The 26,021-nt window shown below is 44.1% G+C and overlaps 1 protein-coding gene across 4 annotated transcripts in view; it reads right to left on the bottom strand.

Annotated features, from left to right (window-relative positions):
- Window positions 1-26,021, bottom strand: part of MYO16 (myosin XVI) — a 904,557-nt gene that overhangs the window by 406,453 nt on the left and 472,083 nt on the right. For all 4 annotated transcript variants that reach the window (XM_073664248.1, XM_073664251.1, XM_073664257.1 and 1 more), the window contains exons 17-20: window positions 22,116-22,218; window positions 18,947-19,064; window positions 2,797-2,868; window positions 2,469-2,610 (exon numbers count right to left, since the gene is read on the bottom strand). In XM_073664248.1, the coding sequence (XP_073520349.1) occupies window positions 2,469-2,610; window positions 2,797-2,868; window positions 18,947-19,064; window positions 22,116-22,218 (435 nt within the window). The remainder of the gene's footprint in view (window positions 1-2,468; window positions 2,611-2,796; window positions 2,869-18,946; window positions 19,065-22,115; window positions 22,219-26,021) is intronic.

Genomic DNA, 26,021 nt, shown 5'->3' with positions numbered 1-26,021 from the left:
TGGGGGACGAAGGAGAGAGTTGAAAGTGTTAAATAGCTGTTTAGGGTTGTGAGATAGGGAGGATATGAGAGATGAGAAGTAGGTTTGTTTTGCTGTAGTGAGTGCGGACTTGAAATTAGTGAGGGATTGCTTGAATGCGATGAAGTGCTCGATGGAGTGAGACCTTTTCCATCTCCGCTCCGCAACCCTGGAGACCCGGCGCAGTTCTTTGGTAAGTTTAGTGTGCCAGGGTTGCCTGTTGAATGTGCGAGGTGTGGTGTGTGTGTGAGAGGGGCGATCGAGTCTAGAGCTGAAGCTATTGTGGTGTTATATGAAGCAGCAGCAACGTCTGCATCGTGTAAGGAATTTATGTCTGTGAGAGGAAGGAGGGATTCAGAGAGAGAGTGTAGGTCAAGGTGTTTGAGATTTCTGCGAGGGTGTGTGAGTTTGTGGAGTGGGGATTGTGCACCCGGAGAGGAGAGGGTAGAGAATGTGAGGAGGTTATGGTCAGAGAGAGGGAGTGGTGAGTTAGAGAGGTTAGATAGGGAACAGAGGCGGGTGAAGATGAGGTCCAGTGTGTGGCCATCTTTGTGGGTGGGTGTGGAAGACCATTGAGTGAGTCCAAAGGAGGAAGTGAGGGATAGGAGCTTAGAGACAGACGAGTGGGGAGTGTCAAGTGGGATGTTGAAGTCACCCATTATGATAGTGGGGATGTCAGTGGAAAGGAAGTGAAGCAGCCAGGTAGTGAAATGGTCTAAGAAGGTGGTGGCTTGCCCTGGGGGTCGGTAAACGACGGCCAGTTGGAGGTTGGAGGGGGAATAGATGCGCACACAGTGCACCTCAAAAGAGGGGAGTGTAACGGAGGGTGGCAGTGAGATTTTGGTGAAAGCGCAGAGTTCTGATAGGAGGAAACCTACGCCTCCACCATGTTTGCCATTGGGGTGGGGGGTGTGGGAAAGGTGGAATCCGCCATATGAAAGGGCAGCTGGGGAGGCTGTGTCAGAGGGGGTGAGCCAGGTTTCATCACTCTACTACCATAGTCTGTTTTTCTTGCTAACTTAAAGGGAATCTGTAAGGTCATTTTTGCGTACCATGTGAGAAGGTCACTGGTAAAATACTGGAGGGGAGATATGTGTCACTCAGGATGTTAGCTTCAGTGATATGAATCTGCAAAAATGCTACTAAGTGCTGAGAGGAGTTAATCGGACATACTAAGGGCTAGGTTTTTGCAGATAGCTGAAGAGTGGTTGGGCGGCTGTTCAACATATTTCCACCCCAGGGTGTGGTCCAGAAGCTAAACGTGGATCCTTTGGACTCATTCAGTGTTTGGTATGTCTGGAGACAAGATCTCCAGAGCTGTGCTCATGTTAAAGAGAACTGAACCGTGTGTTTTTTCCTGAGCCGGCAGCCAAACAAACTGTACTGTATGTTATTTTGTTTTTCCCATTATGCCAGAAGCGCCGTGTTTATTTACTTAACTTATCACTGGTTTATGCAAAACGTTTTTAATAAACCAGTTGAAAACTTAAATCAATAGTGTTCCTGTGAATACCTCTTGGAGCAGCTAAGTGAGCCGATCCACCATAAATACAAATATTATCCTGAAATAGGGCTTGGGCAGCTTTCAGGATATGTAACTTTTATTGCTGTGCGTTGCCCCACTGTGTTGCTCTAAGCCCCAAAAAATGTACTGTCACGCTCCATCAAGTCAAGCGTATGTTAATGCGAAATTAATATTCACCCCTTCTCCCACCTATAAATTCACCCACCCACCCCTCTGCACCAACACCAGTGATTCAGACTGCTGTATTACTCACCCGAGGATCGTCTCATAATCCTCTGACTAGCTGTCTGCTCTCCTGACCTGAGAATGACAGCTACATATAAATACATGCTCAGTAATACGGCAGTTTGACTGAATCACTGACGCCGATGCAGAGGGGTGGATGGGATTATGTGCAGAGGTGAATATTCATTTTGCGTTTACATACGCTTGACTTAACGTCTATAACTTTTGCAGAGCTTACAGCAACACAACGAGGCAATGCACAGCAATAAAAGTTACATATCCTGGAGGGCTGCTCAAGCCCTATTTCAGAATACTATTAGTATGGTACGCAAAAATGACAAGACAGATTCCCTTTAAAGACAGTAAAGGGCATGACTTGGAGGCTTTGACTAGACACAAGATGTTTGTAGTCGGAAACCAGCGAGACACATTGGTCTAGATATATTCTTAAGTACATTAAAGCAATAAAAAAGCTGCAAAAGTGTACATATCAATTATAGAGCAACTGAGATTGGTTGCTACAGGTCATTTGCTTTTACATACAGTGTTCATTTCAACTAATTCCATTCGTCAGACATTAAAATAGGAAGTAAAATAGAGACAGAGAAGGGCATGTTTTATATCTAATAATTAGTCTTAAATAAAAGCTATATTTTATAAATGATAAATAAAGAATTTTACTTCCATACTAGGCTCTTACCTGTTTTGATCACTTTGATTTTGGAGGTAGAAATTGGCATTGTTTACTAAATAACTAAACAGACGACAATACAGTGATTTTGCAAGGAGATCCCGGTAGAACTCTGCTGTATCCATAGAATGTCTCCGAGTTATCATATCTCCTGGATATTAAAGAAAAAAATATTTTATTAGTAGTTAGTTAGTTTTTTGTTTTACACACTTCATATTGTCATGGTTGGAAAACTTAAACAACTACAGTGTTAAAGATGAGATAATGTGTGGCTAATCATATGATCTCCTGGCATCAATCCTTTTAAATTTAGTTAAATCCAGTAATGACATCTTACCTTTAAAGTATTGCACATCTGTTGTTAAGGCAGTAGACAGCTCATCTGGCAATATCTGCAGCATTCCAGCCACTGGAATAAAATTACAGCAGTTCTAAATTTTGCATAAATTAAAACAGAACAGTTAACATCTTCCCCACAATTCTGAATTATGCTAAGCAAGTCAGACACCTTTTTTTGGGGAGTTTCCAAACAATCTGCAATGCCTTTTATTGATACAGAGTGATTGTTACATAAATGAGCTTGTTAAAAAAAAATCAGCTGTCTTTGAAAATAGCTTCTTACTGATTTTTGCAGTATATATACAGTTAATTATGTCTTATTTTTAACATGCATTTTTATTAAATATTGGATAGATTAATCTGGCTATGCTGCTACAAACTGATTTTTACATAGGGGAATTTGATGATAATATTAAACATATGCTGTGCTTCTGAGTCTTAATGATTAACCAAATGGGCTAAGGGGTAAATAAATGTTGAAATGCAAAATATGACAAAAATGTGGTCTCTATTAAAAAAAAAAAATTGTTCATTGCAATATTTAGGGTCTATTAGTTTCAGATGATTGGTGCTACAACTCGACACAGACTTTCTAAAGTGAAACCTACTTCTGACTAGTGTTGAGCCACCCCCGTAGTGTTCGAGTTCGGTTCGGTTCGTCGAACACCCGTGTGTTCGCCGAACTGTTCGCCGAACTGTTCGTCGAACACCTTCGAACACTGTTAAAACCAATGGCAGGCAAACAAAAACACATAGAAACACATAGAAAACACCTTCAAAGGTGTCCAAAAGCTGACAAACTGCTCAGAAGACACAACTAACACATGGAAAAGTGACAAGTACATATAGTCATGCGAAAAGAAAAGAGGTGGAGGAGTAAAAGGAGGGGGAGACACAGATATAGGCATGTCATGCCCTTCTAAAATCCAAAAAGTGAGAAGCCGACAGGTTCAGTCCGCTCCTGCCCGTGCCACCTCCGTGTCGCCGGGTTTGTGCCAGAGCCGCGGTGAACCCTGACGGCCAGCCCCCCTCTCCCAATACTGGTGCCTGTCCGCTGGTGGGTCGAGCGAGCCCCCCTGTGGTGGAGGCAGCTCTAAGCTTTTTAATTTAAATTGTCTCTCTAATTTGAATAAATACACTTTAAATCCATTTACAAGGATCTATTGGAGGGCAAGTCTCATGCCAGCAGCCGCGTAATTCCAGCTCCAGTAGCGTCCACTAAAGCTGCTGCAGTTAAAAAGCTTTTATAAGGATCGAGCTCGGCTGTCCACCGCAAGGCATCCTACTGCCAGTCCGAGCCCCTATGCCTTGGGGTGCCTCCTGATGCTCTTCACTGAGTATCCTGCGGTCCCGAAGCATTTCCTTTGAAAAAATGAAGTGTCCAAACTACAGGTGGTGTAGCTTGCTTAACAGCCGGGATAATCCGCTGACTAGCAGACACTGCTACTAGGCACAAAGTATTTCCTGGGCTAGATGCAGTTAAAAATTTGTAATTAGATACTCTCGTTGGATGCTGAGAAAGCATTCCATAGAGTCTCCTGGCACGCCATATATGATTCTCTTAAAAAGCTTGGGGTAGGGGTCTAGGGGACCCTTTTATAGCCAAAATCACGGACCTGTATCGCAATACGTCACCTAGGCTGAAGATAAATGGAACTGTAGCACCCTGAGGGCTCGGTTGCTACAGAGGTATTGCACCTCACCCAGAGGTGTGATATCTCACTCTCAGGTAAGGATGTAGTGTGGATCAGGACCCGACACCTGCATGCATTACACCACATTGCCGTGGGGCAGGGCGACCAATATGCCCCTGAGATGGGCACGACAGTCCCTGTCCCTGGCTGGAGTGGGGGGAGGGAACACTGAAGAAGGGGAACCCTGTAGTGCAGGAGCAGGGAGGAAGCAGTTCCTGGGTGCATTGAGAAGGGAGTATAAAAGGTGGGCACCATCTTAGTTCAGTGCAGAGAAGTCTGAGCAGAAGTGGCAGGGAGCAGGGGCTCTGCATGAGCTCTGCTCCGGAGGCAGGCCTAGTAACAGAGGCCCAGGCCTGGAAGAGGGAGAAGGAAGGAAGAGGAGCGGAGAAGGCTCCAGGAACGAGGAACGAAGGGATCTCAGGGGTGCGGATGGGCGAGTCACCACCGCACGCCCGAATCCACCTGCGTGGAGGGGTCAGGCCAAAGGGGGAGACCGGTCCCCGAAACTAGTGGAGGCAGGAAACGACCCTCAGCTAGAAACAGGAGACTGTGACATTTTATGTGGCGCAGCCCCTCGCTACACCCGCTAGGAAGGCACCACATAGGGTCAGGGAAACTGGCGCCAAGTTTACCAAGAGGAGGCCCGAGGCAGCCGGACAGAAGGGTTGGTAAGAAAGGCCAGACAAAGGACACACAAAGGGGGTCCTGTGAAGCGCTCCAAAGTTATCTGGGAGTTGTCTGAGCCCCTCACCTGGTGAGCACAGTACGACGTGGGCAGCCGTTACCTGCAGACATGGTCTGTGTAACATACCTGGCGGCGTCCTTGCATAGTGGTCCATCTCCCACTGTGCAAGAGCGCGCACTTGATCTCCTGTCCAGAATGTCTCTCTGGCTTCCCTCCATGCTGTCTGTTTGTGTCTGTTTCTGCTGCTTAAGGGCGGCGCCCGATCACTTCCTGCTTTTTGTACCTGCTGTGGGTCACACCCCTTGTGCGTCCTCAGCCTATTGCTGTCTGTCACCTGGTATATAGCTCAGCTGCTCCCATCTATCCCTGCCTGAGCATAGTGTTTCTTTCAGTGTGTGCTTGCACTCTGAAGGTGCCAGGTCCCGTTCTGTGTTCTCTTGTCTGCCTATCCTGGAGGCTGTATTTCCAGGCCTGTCTGAACACGCTCCTAGCCTGTTCCTCCTGCCTTCTAGGGGCCGATTACCTAGACCTGTTCCTGTATCTTGTCTGACCTGTCTGAACACGCTCCTAGCCTGTTCCTCCTGCCCTCTAGGGGCCGATTACCTAGACCTGTTCCTGTATCTTGTCTGACCTGTCTGAACACGCTCCTAGCCTGTTCCTCTCGCCTTCTAGGGGCTGATTACCTAGACCCGCTCCTGTATCTAGTCTGTCCTGTCTGAACACGCTCCTTGCCTGTTCGCCCTGCCTCTCTGGGGGCCGTATTCCCAGACCCACTCCTGTATCCCGCTGCAGTGTCGGTCTCCTCCGTACACTCAGTTCCAGTCTGAACTCTCTCCTATCCTTTACCTGTTTTGCCTCTATGTCCGATCCCTTCCTTTTTCTGCAGAGTCTGAACTCGTACCTAACTCCTGCTTGTTGTCTCTGTACTCCCGTTTGTGAGTTTGTGGTCCACTCGCTACTTCACTGCAAGTACCCTGTGGGTGTCTGGCTCTGCCTTTCCCTTCCTGTCTGTTCCGTGTGAACAGAGCCCTGTCCCCCCTACTCAGCCTAGCCTGCTCTGACTCCTTTGCTCACCGCTCCGGCGGTTCTAGCCTGCTCTGACTCCTTTGCTCACCGCTCCGGCGGTTCTAGCCTGCTCTGACTCCTTTGCTCACCGCTCCGGCAGTCCTGTCCTGCCCTGCTTCTGCCCGCTGCTCCGGCAGTCCTGTCCTGCCCTGCTTCTGCCCGCTGCTCCGGCAGTCCTGTCCTGCCCTGCTTCTGCCCGCTGCTCCGGCAGTCCTGTCCTGCCCTGCTTCTGCCCGCTGCTCCGGCAGTCCTGTCCTGCCCTGCTTCTGCCCGCTGCTCCGGCAGTCCTGTCCTGCCCTGTTTCTGCCCGCTGCTCCGGCAGTCCTGTCCTGCCCTGCTTCTGCCCGCTGCTCCGGCAGTCCTGTCCTGCCCTGCTTCCGCCCGCTGTTCCGGCAGTCCTGTCCTGCCCTGCTTCTGCCCGCTGTTCCGGCAGTCCTGTCCTGCCCTGCTTGTGCTCGCTACTCCTGCAGCCCCGTCCTGCTCTGTTCTTGCCCACCGCTTCGGGCGTTCCCTCTCTGCTGTGGTTGTCTACCGCATCTGCGGTTCTGTGACCCAGTCTGTACTGGGTCTTAACCTTTCTGTGCTCCAGCCCGTCCTTTCGGCCAGTACCTCCCTGCCTGCATACTCGCCTGTATCCACCCATCTGCATACCTGCCGTGTTTGCTTATATCCACCAGTCTGTGCCAGCCTAACCTGCCTGTTCCTGAGTCCCAGTGTGTGCTGGGTCCTATCCCGCCTGTGTTCCTGCCTGCTGGTGTCTCCCTGTCTGCACTCTAGCTGTGCTTGCCTGTACCCCTCTACCTGTATTGTTCCTGAGTCCCAGTGTGTACTGGGTCCTATCCCGCCTGTGTTCCTACCTGCTAGTGCCTCCCTGTCTGCACTCTAGCTGCGCTTGCCTTTACCCGCCTGCCTGCATACCAGTCGTGCCTGCCTATACCCTCCAGTCTGTGCGCCAGCCTAACCAGCCTGATCCAGTAATCCCTGTGTGGGTCAACCCCCGTGTCCGGAGTTTGACCTGGAGTAGCACCTGGTCCCTCTGCCCGGTTTCTCCCTGGTGCACTGGCGTCGTATGCCGTCGTGCCATCTTGGTCGGATCGGCCAGATACTTAGTCACGCCCCTCCAGGCACTCTCCGGTTCATGGTCCAGTGGAATCACTACAATCACACGCACACGCCGCTCAGCCCGGGCGTGTGCATAACAGTCTGGATAATAAGAACTGTGAGTAAAGGCCCTGGACTGCATCACTGACTCCGTGTCATTACTGCTGCTGCCCTGCACCATCACCCCCATCCTCCGCATACACTGCCCTGAGGCTATACTCCTCCCGTGGGGAGTTATGCTACGCTCTGCTGCACCCACAACACCAGCCTCAGCGGTCTGCCCTGGAGCGGCTCTTCACTCTGACCGCAATCCACGGGTGGCGTAGTCGGACATTTAAACATCAAAACCACATAAATAGTTCTGCCACTGGTTTGACCGCCCTGAGCCACGGAACCGGGTCGCCGCCACGGAGACTACAACCACCAGCATCCACCAAAAAGGGTCCGGCTCCGGGTGTCCCAAGGCCCAGGGGGCGCGTCAGAACATTTTCATCACCTTTCACAATCACCAATGGGACAAGGCAGGGATGTTCTCTGTCCCCTCTCTTATACATCCTAGTGACGGAGCACCTGCTCTCATCAATTCGCCATAACCCCAATATTAGGTGGATTGAGGTGGGAGGCACCGAGTACAAGTGCTCTCTATTTGCTGATGATGTCCTAGTATATATCACTCAATCACATATATCCATCCATGCTGTTATGGCTGAAATAGATCACTTTGTTACATGGTCAAATTTTAAAATCAATGCAGCGAAGTCTGAGGCCCTCGATGTCTCCCTCCCCAAATCCATATAGGATTCCATCCAGTCCAACTTTCCCTTTGCCTGGCCCTCACAGGGTATCAAATACTTAGGAATTCCTATTCATAGAGACCTCTCCCATCTATGTTATCTTAATTTTGGGCCCTTTATTGAACAACTCCATACAGACCACTGTTGGCAAGTTAGAACTGTAAGATTCACTACGTGAACCACTGGTGTTTAGTGGAAAAGCACATGTACACTGTGTTCCAAATTATTATGCAAAAAGTGTTTAGGAGTGATAAGGGAAGAATTTGCTTGTCAGTTAAACTCATTGATGGTGATGTGTGTCAGGGCTCTTTATATCACTGTAAGCAATTGCAGACACCTGTGCTAATTAGTTTGGCAGGTGTGTCCAATGAAAGGCAAGACTACTTAAGAAGGCTGTCTCACATTATTAAGCAGCCTACATTTTCTGCCAAAATGGGAAAGAAAAAGGATGTGTCGGCTGCTGAGAAGCAACAAATTGTGGAGTGTTTAGGTCAAGGCATGACTACAATCAACATTGTGCGATGATCAGGATGAAGTGTCTTGGCAATCAAGAAGTATGTAGCTGATTCACAGTACACACGTGTGCGTGCTGATAAGGGCAAATTGAGGACTCTTTCCTACAGGCAATTACGTCAGGTTGAAAGAGCAGCGGCAAAAAAGCCTTGTCATAGCAGCAGACAAGGTTTTGAAGCTGCTTGTGCCTCCAACATCCCCCGAACAACAAGATGCAGGGTCCTTCAGAGGTTTGCAGCTGTGCATACGCCATCCTGTCAACCTCCTCTATCCACTTCACACAAGCAGAAACAGCTCCAGTGGGCCAAACATTACATGAAGACTGATTTCAAAACAGTTTTGTTCACGGATGAGTGCCGTGCAGCGTTCGATGGTCCAGATGGATGGAGTGGAGGATGGCTGGTTGATGGACACCCCACGCAAACACGGCTACAGCGCCAACAAGGAGGAGGTGGAGTAATGTTTTGGGCTGGAATCATGGGGAGAGAGATTGTCGGCCCCTTTAGGATCCCTGAAGGCGCTAAAGATGAACTCCATAATGTATGTGGATTTTCTCAAACAGCACTTCCTGCCATGGTTCAAGAAGAAGAACCGTGTATTTCACAGCAAGATCATTTTTCTGCATGATAATGCACCATCTCATGCTGCACATAAAACATCTGCATCTCTGGCTGATATGGGCATAAAAGGGGACAAACTTATGGTGTGACCCCCATGCTCCCCTGACCTCTACCCCATTCAGAACCTTTGAAGCATCATTAAAAGGAGTGTCTATGATGGCGGGAGGCAGTTCACATCTAAGCAACAGCTCTGGGAGGGTATTCTGTCCTCATGCAAAACAATTGAAGCAGAAACCATCCAAAACCTGACAAATTCAATGGACGAGAGAGTTCAGAAGCTCCTTTCGAACAAGGGGTCCTATGTGAAATTTGTAACATCACCTAGAATAAAGTTTTGAGTTGAAAACTGTTTGCTTTCAGTTTCTAATAACCTGCTAATGCTTATAATTTCAAAAATGACCATTTTTTTGGTCTTTATTAAAATGAAAAGGTTGATCGAAAAGTTTGGGGGATCTAAGAGTGTGGCAACCCAGTAGTCATGATTACTTCGAATTCTGACAAACTGAGGGTCATGCTGCAGGTAGTGCAGCAAGAAGGCACTTATGTGTCTTGCGCATCTCGGAGCCCCAAAATTATTTTCCGGGCTAGATGCAGCTAAAAATTATTTTTAATTTTAAATCTGGTGAAGCTTATTATAGATGGCCTAATAGGATCAGTGCTGCACACTGCTACAAAGCCCAAATTATTTTCCAGTCAAGATACAGATAAACATGATTAGTCATTTTAAATCTGGTGGAGCTTATTATAGATGGCCTAATAGAATCAGTGCTGCACACTGCTACAAAGCCCAAATTATTTTCCAGCCAAGATACAGATAAACATGATTAGTAATTTGAAAGCTTAAAACGGTTGGTAGGGTGATTTTAACCAATCATCAAGCTTTTACTCTCCCCAGGATGACACAGGGGTAGAAAAGTCGTTTCGGATCCATGATTTGTTCATCTTTATGAACGTGAGTCTGTCTACATTATCAGTGGAGAGCCGCGTGCGCTTATCTGTCAGCACACCACCAGCAGCGCTGAACACACGTTCAGACAGAACGCTGGCTGCGGGGCATGACAAGATCTCCAAGGCGTAAGTGGCTAGCTCCGGCCATTTATCCAGATTGGAAGCCCAAAAAGAGCAAGGGTCCAGTGACACAGTCATGGCTTCAATGTTTACTTGGAGATACTCCTGTACCATCGTCTCTAGGCGTTGACTATGTGTCAGACTTCTTGTCTCCTGTGGCCTTGCAAAGGATGGGCTAAAAAAGTGGTGAAATGATTCCGCAAAATTGATGTTACCAGCAGATACTGTGGTTCTGTTACGGTTTGAGTGCTGAACACTTGACGGCCCCACGGTTGGCAAGTTGGAACTGTGAGATTCACTACGTGCACCACTGGTATTTTGTGGAAAAGCACATGTAAGATTCTGCAACAGTCTCTGCTGATACTCCTGCATGCGTGCATCCCTTTCTATGGCAGGAATAATTTCTGCAAATTTACTTTTTGTACCGGGGATCTAACAGTGTGGCAACCCAGTAGTCAGGATTATTTCTAATTCTCACAATTCGAGGGTCATGTTGCAGGTAGTGCAGCAAGAAGGCACTCATGTGTGTTGCGCATCCAGGAGCACCAAGTCCCTGTTGTGTTGGTGGCGAGGTAACAATCATGCTTCCTTCCTCTGTCCTCTCCCCCCAACCTCGCACAACAGAAATGTGATCAAGGTCTCCCTCATCTGATGAGTCTTCCATCAGTTCGTCCTCCACTTCTTCCTGGGCTCCTGCACCTTCCTCACTAGTTTGGCTGCTACCATGCGCCCTGGTAAAACCATCTCCCCCACCCTCACATGCCTGCCGCCTTGGTGCTGCCGACCGTCTGGACCTTGCAGATGTTAGCCCTTCCGCATACAACTCCTCCTCCTCTACTTCCTCCACCTCCTCTTGTGCCACCACCTGACTCCGAATTCTGTTTAACATGTGCTCCAGCATGTAAATCACCGGAATAGTCATGCTGATAATGGCATCGTCAGCACTAAACATCTTCGTCGCCATTTCAAAACTGTGCAGAAGGGTGCATAGGTCCCTGATCTGAGACCACTCCTCCAGCGTGATTTGCCCCACCTCTGGATCTCGTTGGCCCAGGCTATACGTCAGAACGTATTGCACCAGGGCTTGTCGGTGCTGCCACAGTCGCTGCAACATGTGCAGAATTGAATTCCACCGGGTAGGCACATCGCATTTTAGCCGGTGAAGTGGCAGGCCCAACGACTTCTGTAGAGATGTAAGTCGCTGAGCTGCGGGATGCGAACGGCGGAAGTGAGCACACAGCGACCGTGCCCTCTGCAGAAGGCCATCTAGTCTGGGATAGTGGGCTAAAAATTGCTGGACAACCAGGTTCAACACGTGAGCCATACAAGGCACGTGTGTGACATTGCCCCGGCGAAGGGCCGCACCCAGGTTTGCAGCATTGTCGCACACGGCCTTCCCTGGTTTCAGGTCCAGTGGAGACCATTCATGAAATTGGTTCTCCAGAGCTGACCACAACTCCTCAGCTGTGTGACTCACATTTCCCAGACATTTCAATGTAAAAACCGCCTGATGACGTTGAGCCCTACTGCCAGCATAGTAAGGAGGTGTGCAGGATCCCTTCTGCGCAGTTAGAAAGCTTGTGGCATGACCAGACAGACTTTGGGTGCAGGTGGAAGACCGAGAGAAGGTTGAGGAGGCAGAAGCAGTGGAGGAACTTTGACATAAAGAGGATTGACGCACAACTCGTGGGGACGGCAAGACTTGGACAGCAGCCCCTTGTCCTGCTGTCACCATAGTTACCCAGTGCCCAGTCAGCGACATGTAACGCCCCTGTCCATGCCTACTCGTCCAAGTGTCTGTGGTGAAATGCACCCTGTCACACACAGAGTTTCTCAAAGAAGCGGTGATGTTGTGTGCGACATGCTGGTGGAGTGCAGGCACACCTTTCTTTGAGAAGTAGTGCCGACTGGGCATCTGGTACTGGGGCACTGCGACGGACATAAGGTCTCGAAAATCCTCTGTGTCCACAAAGCGGAAAGGCAGCATTTCTGTAGCCAAGAACTTGCAGATGGTGAAATTCAACCTCTTAGCTTTCTCATGGCTAGGAGGAAATGGTCTTTTACTTGTCCACATCTGAGGGACCGAGGGCTGGCTATTGTGCTTAGACGGGGTTGATAAGGGTGTCCCCGGCAAACTGCTGGTCTGTGAGGAAGATGCAGGCGGACATGTTAGGTTGCCTTCATCCAAAGGTGGTGCTATCGATGTCGGACAGCGCTCAACACCAGCTGGTATTACCACCTCCAAAGAAAATGATGACCTGCCAATCACGCTGGCTGTTGCGGGTAAAGAGGTGGCAGGTCTGCGCCCCAAAACAGGTGTGACTGCTGTCCCCCCAGTCACAGAGGATGAAGAGGCCGCGGATGCACAAGATATGGCAGACGGTGGTTGGCCCGGCCGGCTAGGCCGCATTGTAGCACACTGAGCTCCCACTGCAACTTATGCTTCATGTCCATGTGCCGGTTCATGCATGAAGTACTCAAACTATGTATTTTTTGGCCTCTACTTAGCTTTTGCTGACAAATGTTACAGATAACACGAGTTGGGTCATCTTTATCGATCTGAAAAAATGCCCAGGCTATGCAAGGCTTAGCACCCATGCGTCCTGAAGAGCCACCACGACTTGTGGTGAGAGGCAGAGTTGTGTTTGAGGATGCAGTTGTTGACGTGCTTCCAGTACTACGTCTCTGTCCAGGAAGGCGCAACCTGACCTCGTCGTCACTAGCATCTTCCTCCACCTCCTCTGCTGACCTCATCTCTTGGCTGACTGTGGGTTGACAGTAAGTGGGATCTCCAACCTCATCATCATCACCCTGTGCGTTATCACACCCGTCGTCCTCAGAGCCAACCTGTTCCTGCCCTGACAAAAAACTAAAGTTGTCGCTCCAATCAGGTATTTGAGTCTTATCATCGTCTTCCTCATTGTCTCCACCAACAGGAGTTACAGTTTGGGAATGAGGGTCTACATTATGGTCAGAACCTTCTGCGTCTGGTCCTGGATCCGACTCCTAAAGATTCTGGGCATCAGTGCAGATCATTTCCTCGTCTGGATTCACAGAAGCGCTGGAGTCGACCTCTGATTCCCAGGCTATATTATGAGTAAACAGCTCTGCAGACTCAACCATCTGTTCTACCTCATACTCAGACGGGCAGCTGGAGATTTGGGAGCTGTGAGGAAGCAAGTGCGATTGGGGTGACACCTTTGAGGACTGGAGTATTTGTGATGTTGAAGTTGATGTGGGGGAGAGCCCACTTAAAGGAGCACTTGATATCCGTTGAAGCACCTGCTGTTTTTGTGCCTCATCTGGAATTTGTAGGGATTGGCGTGGCCGTAAGAAAGGGATCTTATCACATTGTCCGCTAAAAGAAGTAGACATTTTAGTTTGGCTGGAAGATGGTCTTTCTTCTGCTGATGTTACTGTTGCTTTAACACCTACCGCACAGACACAACCTTTTTTCCCCTTCCCAACACGCCTATTCCCCTTTCCACCAGCAGCAGGCCTTTTTCCACTCATTTTGGTAGTTAACTAATTAACAACTCTGGAGTTGTTTGCACAAAAAAACAATGGATGGGAACCGAGCAGAGCTGAGTGGCCAAACTGTGGTATTAGGCCAAAACTATTGGCTGGGTTAGATGCAGAAAAAAATTATATTCAATTTGCAACCTGATGGAGGTCAGTATAGATGGACTAATAGAGAAAGTCCGACACACTGCTAGAAGGCCAAATATTTTTTCAGAGCTAGATGCAGAAAAAAATATATTCAGTTTGCAACCTGATGGAGGTCTGTATAGATGGATTAATAGAACAAGTCCCACACACAGCTAGAAGCCCAATATTTTTTCAGAGGTAGATGCAGAAAAAAATATATTCAGTTTGCAACCTGATGGAGGTTTGTATAGATGGACTAATACAACAAGTCCCACACACAGCTAGAAGCCCAATATTTTTTCAGAGGTAGATGCAGAAAAAAATATATTCAGTTTGCAACCTGATGGAGGTCAGTATAGATGGACTAATACAACAAGTCCCACACACAGCTAGAAGCCCAATATTTTTTCAGAGGTAGATGCAGAAAAAAATATATTCAGTTTGCAACCTGATGGAGGTCTGTATAGATGGATTAATAGAACAAGTCCCACACACAGCTAGAAGCCCAATATTTTTTCAGAGCTAGATGCAGAAAAAAATTATATTCAATTTGCAACCTGATGGAGGTCAGTATAGATGGACTAATAGAATGATGCTATGCCCAAAAGATTTTACTTCACTAGGTGCAGTAAAAAAATTGGTATTCTATACACAGGTGGTATATCTTGCAACACAGATAGGCTACTCCACTGACTAACACACTCTGCAATAGGCCAAAAAGGATTAGCTTTGCTAGATTCAGCCAAATGCTGTGAAAAAAACTTGCACAGCACTGGCACAGACCTGCCTGGCAAAAACTGATAGGAACTGATGTAACCTAGTCCTGAAAAGGACTGCAATTACAATTAGTCTTTACTCCCACAATCTATCTATTTAAGAGCACAGACCTGCCTGATAAAAGTCGTAGGAAATGCTGTAACCTAGTCCTTAAAAGGACTGCAATCACAACTATTCCCTACTCCCAAGCTATCTGTAGATTTGTGCGAAAATTGGCTTGAAATTAACAAGGCATAGCGCACACAGCAACAGCGGTGCCGTCTAACACGCAGCTGCAGCAGTGAGAAAATGGTGGCGACGGGGAAAATGGCTTGGTCTTATAGGGCAAGGACATGTGACATACACTGCCAATGACACATGCCCTTGCTTGTGTGAAAAAAAGCACTTCGCTCCGTGTGTGCGCTGCTGATAGGCTGACAGATTGCACCTCCCCACTGTAAATGCGGGAAAGAGAAAAAAAAATGGAGATCTTCATTGTTCCTGCAGAGATCCATCCCCTGCCCCTCCCCCCACCCCGCTGTACACTCAAACTGCGTATTAACATTAATTTTCATCATTACTGAGAAAAAATCCAGTTATGATTTTGGTGCACGAACAGTTATCGAACATAACCTCGAACAGCCGAATTTTTCTCAAATTGTTCGTGTTCGCCGAACGGCTCGAACACCGCCCAAAACAGCTCGAATTTGAGATTTGCGAACAGTTCGAGTAGAACAACGCTCATCTCTACTTCTGACACCAGGTGCCTCTGTATCAATCTTGTAGGAGTTGCCTACTATGAAGAGGATATTGTGGCCAATATCTCTGGGCAATGCAGGTTCTATCCAGGAAGGCATATTGATGTGGATGGGACCTGTGGTAGCACTCAGGCAGAATGTGTGTGCTGTTCTGCAGCTCAGCAGATGTAGTCAGCCAGTGGGTCAGTACCATGTACTACTCACCTTACTTAAACTCTCTGCATACTGCTGAAAGTTGCCAGTGAGGCTGCGTGCCCACGTTGCGTTTTTCATGCGTTTCCGCTGCGGAATTTCCGCAGCGGAAACGCATCAAAAACGCTTGGTAATACGCACCCCGTGGTCCCCAATGGCATTCCGCAATGTCAATGCACATGCTGCGGATTTTTCCGCAGCGTTTCTGCAGCGCTCATAAATCCGCAGCGCGTTCATTAATTTTGCGGAAGCGCAGCGGAATGGCCGCCATTGACTTGCATTGAGACGCATATAATCCGTGTCTGTACATTTGTACATGCGCATTATATGCGGTTCAATGTGCGGATGGTACCCAGTTCTGGACGAGAGAAGACTCTCATCCAGACCTGGGTACCATTGTACCTGTAAAATAAAGAATAAAATAATAAAGTTTATATTCACCTGTCCGGCGGCCCCTGCAGCGCTTCTCCTTCCAGGACCTGAGATGACATCGCGGTCATGTGACCGCAGGCTGTCTCGCAATGTGCCGGCAACCCGGAAGAAGCCAGGACGAGCGCGACAGCACACGTGGCGGGGCATCGGGGGTAATTATAGCTTTATTTTTTTATTTTTACGGTCACACTATATAAATCCATGCCGTTTGCATGGATTTATATAGTGTGACCTAGTTGTCAAGCACTTTCCAAGTGATGCTATCGCCTGGAAAGTGCTTGTCAGTCCGCATGCGGAAACACATGCGTTAACGCATGTGGATACGCATGTGAATCCGCATGTATTCTGCAGGAAAAACGCATGCACAATCTGCATGCGTTTTTTCTGCCAGGGAGATGCAGAAATGCTGCAGACATTTTCTGCATCGTGGGCACATAGCCTTAATGCTTGGATTTCACCTGGTTCACTGGTGCTCTTATCCTGAATTTTGATGCTTTTGACCTTGACCATGTTTGTTTGATAATTCTTCCTGACCCCAACTATTAGGCTCACCTGGTAAGGTGGAATCACTAAGCCTCAAGTCCGAGTGGGTAAACGGACCCCAGATGTTCATGCAGCTTTCTCGAGGACATATGGAACCGTGCAGACTTGGACAAAAAGTGATCTCAGGAGCAGTAGGCCCGATGAAGTGAAATCCAGCAGGGATGAATGCAAGTTTGTGCACCATAAGTACAGATGGTGGAGCACATACAAACATAGGATTATGGAGTGTCAATCCTAAGGCACACATATGTGTCTTATTGGGCCTTAAATAGGCCTAGGATGATGACGTAATTGAGCCACGCCGGACTACTTTCAAAACCTTAACTGTAGCACAACAGAGGGCAGCGGACACAAGTGAATGAAGCAGAACCCGGAATACCCAGGGAAGATGTGTAACAGACTAGCCTGACTGCACTTTTACTGACCACCTGGTATTCGATCCTGGCTGTTGCAATGACAGTTTTGTCTCCTGATTTTTTTCCTGGTTCTGTCCCTCCAATTTCTGACCAGGCTAGTTAAACTACTCTTGCCTCAGGCTTGCTTCTTTGGACAGCAGCCACTCCATGGATGCGACCCACCCATGAGGCCTCGTTGTAAGTCTCTATCTCTGTATAAGCATTAAATAGTGAAGGGAAAGGGTTTCTTTAGGACCTGCCAGATGCAGTGGCTAATGTCAAGTTTGTCTGAGGTAGTCTTTTGGAGCTGATGATCTCAGACAGACTTAACAGTTGGGGCAAGATAAAACTACGTAAAATGATGTCTGGTATTTGGTCAAAGGTGCATCAAAAATACTTTTAATAGTGCATCAGAGCCTCAAGTTTAAGTTATGCATACAAAAGTCTGCAATGAGTAAAAAAAGTAAGCGATAACCTAAAGTTCAAGTAGTCAAAATATACTCTTGCATTAGAGATGGGCAAATATATTTAATCAAATCTAATTCATTACAAATTTATAGAAATTCACTGAAGTCGGTCAATTCAAACAGTCTATAATTCATTATGTGTGAATCGCCTAACAAGGCCAGCGCCATTTCACAAATTGCAGAAGATGGCATCAGCTAGAGAAGGATTACAAGTCCTCAGGCAGGGTTGGTCGGGCTTTCCTATAATGCCATGCAGGTATCACATCACGACATATAGCACAGTCAGTGAGGAGGGACTACCATAGCCTGTACAATAGCAGAAACATGCAGAATGCAGCAGACATTTTACAATTCATCTGAATTTTAATGAGCTGCAGAATATGTTGGCACTTTATAAATAAAGATTATTATTATTATTATTATTGGTGAATTTGGATAGTTATAGGGCATCACATCTCACTGCTTAGAAAACGCCATAAAAAAACTGAAGAAAAAGTAGTGATGGTGTTGGAGTGTGATAAGGCAGTGAAGATTAGTGTGTGAGGAAAATAAAATAAATCAGATTTAAGTGATAGGGAGAGATAGAAAAGCTGATCAAGTCTGTAAGACAGAGCCAGGGAGAGTCACATAGCTTGCAGCTGCTGGTTCAGTGATCAGTGCTGCTATAATTCAATCACATTTTTTTTTTTGCATTTATGTAGAAGCAAGCCTCATTAATTTCACATCCGTACATATCATACCAATACTGATGCCTGCAGCCTGTTACCACTGTTATATTTTGGGCAGTTTATTGACGTGCCTTTATTCATTGCTTTCTCATTTATCAAACTGTCTTGACCCTGGTACTTTTCCATTTCTAATTCACTTAATGAACAAACATCAAACCTGTTGCTACTCCACAAAAAACGGATTATAATTTTTTGATGTCTAAAAGAAGCTAAGCCACTGCTTCTTCCATTTCCGAACATCAAATCTGTTGCTGCTCCCTAAAAAGGGACCATTTTTGGACCATGGTATGTTAAAAATACATGGCTTCTTCAATATACATCACATTTATATAAACACTGGCACAGAAAGCATCTGCCCGCAGATTTTGTAACATTTTTTTTTTACTTAAAAAATAATTGCCTGTCAATACAGTACCATATTAAACAAGCTGTTTTGTTGTTGAGGTCACTTTCACATTAAAACTGTCTGAGTTAAAAACCTTACAAAAAGGTTGAATACAATCATATGAACAATATGAGTGTCTTTTCACAGCAATTGGAGTATTTTTAGTACTTTTAATTTGTGGAAATTTTACTTTGAATTTAATTTTCCAGCCAAATTTGGTAAAACTGGCAAGTTTGAATTTCACAAGAATTGCCCATCGTTAATTTGCATGAAGCTGTAGTCCATGTTGAATTACATTCATTACCTTGTTCCACAAGCTGGAGGTCAGACACAAAGGCTGTTTCAGCATCAGTCAGGGCTGTAAACCGAATATCCCCAATGTGCAGAATGGCTGAGAGAATCATGAAAATATTCTCAACTTCCTAAACATTATAAAAAAAACAAAAAACAATACATAAATTAGTAGGGTTCAGCGTAATATGTGGAACAGGATTTAATGTTATGGTTCCACACATTTATCAAAATCATGGACTCACTGCTTTATTTTTATCGGACTACAACAACTCCCAGATCATTTGCAATGTGGACCAAGGATATTTAAATTAGACGACTACTTAACTACAGTAAATTAGCATGTTGATGTGACCAGTAAGTGACCAGGTTTCCAATCTCACACTTATTTCTGCAATTGCCCCCCAGCTAGTAAGCCTCACTAGAGTATTCTTTAAGTATTTTTCAGAAATGATTCTGCTTCCATCCTTCCCTGCGGCTTTGTATCCCTTTAAATATTTGACAAAATATTCATTAATTAATTTAACAAAAGCGTCTCTCTACTGATCTGTTCCTCAAGTATTCTGCAACTTCAAAGCGAGCTGTACATTCACTCAGGTTAGAAAATAAATTATACACCACTTCTTCCATTTAATATTTAAAGAATATGTTGCCTCCGCCAATCCATTTGTCAGATGAAGCATATTATTTTCCCAACATATAACATTCATTTTTTATTTGGATGTCTATACTCACATTTGTGCACATATTAAAGTAACACAAAAGAGAAAACATTTTGTACAATATTGCAAGAGATTTCCAGGATATATTTTTTTTAATGCAAACAATTCAGGAATGCCCAGTTCGTACATGTTCCACTCCATGTGGTTAAAATACTCAGAACACCAATATCTTACACAGATCAGGTCACATACTATCCCACACATTCCACAGTTTATGGCCAAGTTCACACGACCGTATTTTCAGACTGAGTGCAGTCTGTGAAAAATCAAACAGACATTTAGCACTCAGACAAATATTATTCAATGGGCTGATGCAGATGAGTGATTTTTTTTCACAGACCCAATCTGTCAGATTTGTGTCAGATGAAACTATCTCATTCAAGTCTACTGTTGTGCAAAAATAATCGTAAATGCATAAAAAATAAGAAAAAAATTGTCTCAGTTTTCTGGATGAAACTGGGATGATTATTTTTATCCAGCCAGTGTGAACTTATCCTAAGGCTTGCTTCAGGCACCTATGAAATGTGGACTGTGCTTAAATCAGAAGACTTGGCTGGACTACCTGGTCTCCCAACTTGATCTAATTGCTTCATATATGTTTTCTGATCCAAGCACAGTCCATGTTTCCAGGATGTCTAAAATCGGCCTAAGAGAAGGGTCACATGACCGTTTTCTCCATATCGTAGAAAAACGGTGCAATTATTCTGATTAGATTCTGATCATAGTTTGATCAGAGTGGCATCAGTTTTTCTCGGACGTGGAGAGAAAGAAAAAAAGAGTTCCTCCACCTTCTACATTCTGTTATTCTGTGAAAATCAGACAGCATTCCAATGTCATTGGAGCAGGATCCCATTTTTTCCCTGGACCCATAGACTTGCATTTCCAATTTTGAACTGACACTCAGATCAAAATCTAACGCATCACTGATTGTTTCCATGGACCACTCAGGTTGAGGACAAGATCAGACATTAGTACAGCCCCATAGAATATCATAGGTACGAGTGCTATCTGTGAGAACCACGGATAGCACTCATGTGAGAAAATCAGTCATGTGCATAATTCCTAAGGCCAAGTGCACACATTGAGTCTTTGGTCTGTATTTTACTTCAATATTTGTAAATCAAAAGCAGGAGGGGAACAGTCAGAGGAAAAGTATAATAGAAACACTTCACCACTTCTGTATATTTTACCCACTCATGTTTCTGGCTTACAAATACTGATGTAAAAAACTCACCAAATATACAACATGGGCACGTGGCCTAAGAGAGAGAGCGGCCATAATTAGATTGAGTGCGTCTCCATTGTTTACAATGCAATGGTGTTTAGTTTCACTAAAAGCTGCAGGGAGGGGATTTTTATGTAACATAAAAATTTATTTCCCTTAATAAACAAAATTGTTAAAAAAAAGCCGAAAACTTCCATTAATACTTAAAGGGGTTATCCAGGACTATTTTTTTAAATTTCCTATTAGGCTAAGAACTGACAAGCAGGTAGTTGCTAACTACCTGCCTGTTCTGCCCAACGCCAGCTCAGAGCAATCACAGATCGCTCCAGCCGACGATTCTGCTGCTTCATGTCAACAGAGCAACACTTCCGGGCTGTCCTGTTGACAGGGCGTGACTGACGATGTCTTGCTGATTGACAGCCATCTCCCCGCAGTTATGTAGCGGAGAGCTATTTTTCAAACAGCATGACGTTGACAGTCACAGCCCATTAACAGAGCAGAGTGGAAGAGAAGCAGCCGCTCAGTCGAAGTGGTGTCATCAGAAGCCACAGAATTGCCAGCAAGAGTGGTCTGTGACAGCTCTGAGCTGGCAGAGATCAGCGCCAGGCACAATAGGCAGGTAGCTAGCAACTACCCGTCTGTAAGTTCTTGAGCCCATAAGAAAAAAATAAACTGAAATGTGGCAAAATAAATTACATTTTGACCAAATTATGATTTTCAAGTGTACCCATGTTACATTTAATTATTGATAATCGATACTATCTAATATTTAACATAAGTAAATCCAAGTCTATAGTTCACTTTATAATTATCAGAACCTTCACTAATGATTTGAAGCATTTGGTAGCAGAGAATGGAAGCTGAAGGGCCATCAACTTGGCTAAAGCTACATGTCTTTAAAACCCATGACAGAACACAGGTTAAGAAAGAACACATAGGAGAGAGAAATCCTTCAGGAGGACTTTGTGGATGAATAATGAGATATTGCTTCTAGAAAATAATTCCATTCCAAAGTATATCTTAAAGTTCTTGGGACTCAATGTGAAAATGATGATTGAACAACCTATAGGCTTCCATGGATTAGGTACAACTTCAATATCTCTCTGTGCACTTTTCATACTTTTCTACTAATGCTACAGTCACTTTGCTTTTTATTCGGAGTAGCCTTCTAATTAGCCAGGAAATTTTAAATTATTAAAGCCAATTCACTCAATTCTCAGTTCAGAACGACTTACAAGACTGTTAAATCCCAGAGCATTCAGTGCTTGTTTGAGGTTAGCTAATTTCTCTCTGTTTTGTGTGCTTAATAAGTCTGCTGGCATTGTCTGGTTGAGATACCTGCAGGGGAAACACATGAATTAAAAATAACTTTGGCATAGACAGAAGATATTGTGATTATTTATAACACACAACAACAATACGTGCTGGTCTCAGATTTATGCATGTCTTTCATCTGTCTTTCACATTTTGAGTCGAAACTATAAAAAAAGTTTTGTCAAGCATTTTATTTATTTAGCCATACACAAAGTATGAATAAACAGACCATAAGCATGAAACTCAGGTGATCCCTACATATAAAGATTCCAATAAGCATGCTTTAGAAAGGATAAAACATAGCAAAGCCCAGTAATACACAGTATTATAACATTCTCACAATAGATAGCAGCATATCACTTAACAATTACTGTACGGTATGAAGTTTTTTCTTCATTGGTATAATTTTAAACCCTTAAAAAGTCACCGTCGCTTTAATTTTTATTTCAGAAATTAATAGTACACATGAAAATAAGCAACTTTGTAACATGCATTATCAGAAAAATTAGCTTCTTTCTCTGCCAAAATTTATCAGGCATTATCAAAATTCTCAATTCTGATGTAGAATCTATATTCAGAAAATACATATTTTCCCATTACTGAGACAGGAGATGTTTTCACTGAATACAGATTTTACATCAGAATTGAGAATTTGGATAATGACTGATCAATTTTGGCAGAGAAAGAATCACATTTTTCGGATACAATATATTACAAAGTTGCTAATTTTCACATGCAATATTGATTTATGAAATAAAAATTAAAACAACAGTTACTCTTTAAGTTCTTGCCCATTTTGGGCTTTTAGGAAAAAGCTTTTTTTTTTTTTTTAATTGTCAAATTCTATTTTTCAGGTTTCTTATTGCCATAGCAAGCCATTGGCACTCCAGAATCACACTGCACTTTTCCAAGAGCAAAACCTTTTTTTTTCCAGTGATATTGCCACATGAGGACTTGTTTTTTGTGGGACAAAATACAGTTAAATTATTATAATATTTTGATATAATATTTGTATAGTCACAATGATACCAAATATGTTTATTTTTATTTTATTTATTTTTAAACTGGGAAAAGGGGGCCAATTTAAACTTTTAGATTTTTTATAATCTATAATTATATAATAATCTATAACAATAATAATCTAATCTATAATATAAAAAAAACATAATTGTATTTTTATTAAATTTTTAGCAATTATAAGGGACTGGAATCTGGAATAAAAAAAAAAAAAAGGATTGCATACAAACTGCAAACGGATGACAAGTGAGAAAAAAAATCATCCCACTTTTCTGGATGCAACTCTGAATAATTTTCTATACTGTTGCGTGAACCCACCCAAACTATGATGTACAGTTATGTCTGTACATATGGAGTTAAATCCTGTGTCTTGGCTAATAACACTGATGACCTATCCTAAGCATGCCCAGCTCCCCAACTATTAGATGTCATCAGCTCTAGCGATGGCCAGCTGAAAGCATTGAACAAAGATGATCAGAAATTCTTGGAGAAGATCACTGCACAATGTACAGAGACATGAAGTTCTGATTCCATTCACTGTTTATGTCAAGTTGCTACCAGAGCTGATAACAGCTGACCAATGGGGGTGCCATGTGTCAAATCACCTATCCAGTAGATAGATCATCAATATCACAAGGGAGGAAAATCCCTTTAAGTAAAGTTCTAACAAGCAAATAAAAAAAGTAAAAGACTAAACAGTGATTCAGTGAATGGTTTACAAATTAACCAGAAAAAAAATTAAACAAAACTACTCATATTTATGAATAATGGCACAAAGATGAGAGTTTAGTTAGTGAGAAATGTGCAAAATGTTTTAAACTCCCTGGTAGAAAAACTCTGCTTTGCTCTATAAATTTGCAGCAATTCTTCTTCCATTTTAATAATTTTGTAATTTACCAAATTTGGCAAATGAGGAGAAAAGTCACAAAAAAATGTTACTCATTAAGCACACATTCCATTGTGACTTATGTTCAGGAACTTTTAACTCCAAAAAATTTGCAAGAAAGTATTGATAAATGAGGCCCTTGTGTTTTCTTTTTATCAGCAGTCTATGAAACATATATGTACAACAGGGAAAACTGATTAACTATTGTTACGTTATTCTACTTATTTAATATTCTTCTGTCCTGCAGAGCTTAAAAAATATATCCTTGGCACCACATTCTGATCATGACGTAAACACTGTCAGCAGCTTATATTTGCTTTTAGTAGTCCCCCTAGGTTAACTGACAGTAGTACTAATTATTAACCAGTTTCCGCTAAATTTGTTACCATCTGCTTCAGTAATTTACTGTCAACATTTGTTCTTTTGGCACATTAAGCACAAGAAGGAACAAAGCTTTTTACTAATGCAACTGTTTCCTGACTTTTCAGGGTGTAAAATTATCCATACAATTTTATTGGAAAATATAGTCAGATCACTTGTTCATATATCTTTGTGATTTTGCAGTATACACAATAAGAGAACGAAATAGGCATTGCTCCAAATCCCTTCTCTTGTGATTTCCTGTATTGATCATCTTTTACCAATCTTTTATATGCTCATATCTAAAACTGTTTAAACTTGCATACAGTAGCCTGAAAACTTATGTAAGAAAAGGTAGACAACTTTCATTTGATGGAAATAAAACATATTCTGTGTTGATCATTTTGTTGTTGGCCCTAATGTTTTTGCTACCTGGAAGTTTTCTATGGGCAGATTACATTTCAGGCAGTGTGACTGGCAGTTTTCTGCTAGAACTCCAATAGCTAGTAAATTACAGCGCTCCCTCGACTCTTTGACCTTTAGTGAAATATTGTGAATTTTGTAACACTACATAAAGCAGACGTCAACACTGTAAAAAAGAATATTTTTTTAACATTGTTTTATTATCTTTTCAATCAAGTACAGGAAAGACATATTCTCAAATTACAATACGAATCAAATAAAAAAATCTTAAATACGAAGCATACAGACGAAGTAGAAGTCCAAGAACCTGAACAGTTGATGATCTATAGGGTAAATATTAGTGGTTAAAAATTATTGGTAGTATGATTACCATATGAGCAGTCAACTGATATGTATGAGGAGAGAGCAAGAATGATGAGTATTCCTAGATGGAAGGGAGTAAAATAGAGAGTGCGTGTGTGTATCAGGGTAGCAAACTCGACTTTGTGATTTTTTTGATAAGCTGTCTGGAAAAAATAAAGACAGACAATATTTTTTATGGACACAATGAGTGCCAGCCGGTCATCAATGTAAAAATAGTGGACAACTTCGTTAAGGGGGTTGGATCATAAAAGGACATTTTTGGTTGATTTGGGCACGCGCGTACTCCGGCACCACACTCCTCCCCCGGCCTCCGGCAGAACGGGACACAGCGCTGGAGCACAGGAAAGAAGGGTGAGTATAAGTGATTATTTTTTTGTGTGTGTGCCGCGTGATAGGGATGAGGGGTACCATGCATACCATGCTAGGGATGAGGGGGTACCATGCATACCAGGATGGGGTACCATGCATACCAGGATAGGGATGAGGGTGTACCATGCATACCAGGATAGAGATGAGTGGGTACCAATAATACCAGGATGAGGGGGTGCCATGCATACAAGGAGGAAGGATGGAGTACCATGCATACCAGGATGAGGGGGTGCCATGCACACCAGGATGAGGAATGGCGTACCATGCATACCAGGATGGGGATGAGAGGGTACCATGCATACCAGGATGAGAGATGGGGTGACATGCATACTAGGATTGGGGATGAGGGGTACCATGTGTACCAGGATTGGGAATGAGGGGTGCCATACATACCAGGATGAGGGATTGG

The sequence above is a fragment of the Phyllobates terribilis genome, unplaced genomic scaffold (assembly GCF_046119375.1).
Source record: "Phyllobates terribilis strain yellow unplaced genomic scaffold, ASM4611937v1 Scaffold_2__4_contigs__length_985480577, whole genome shotgun sequence".
Classification (NCBI taxonomy): domain Eukaryota; kingdom Metazoa; phylum Chordata; class Amphibia; order Anura; family Dendrobatidae; genus Phyllobates; species Phyllobates terribilis.
Note: the sequence above shows the minus strand (reverse complement) of the source record. Positions and strands in the feature narration are given on the sequence as shown.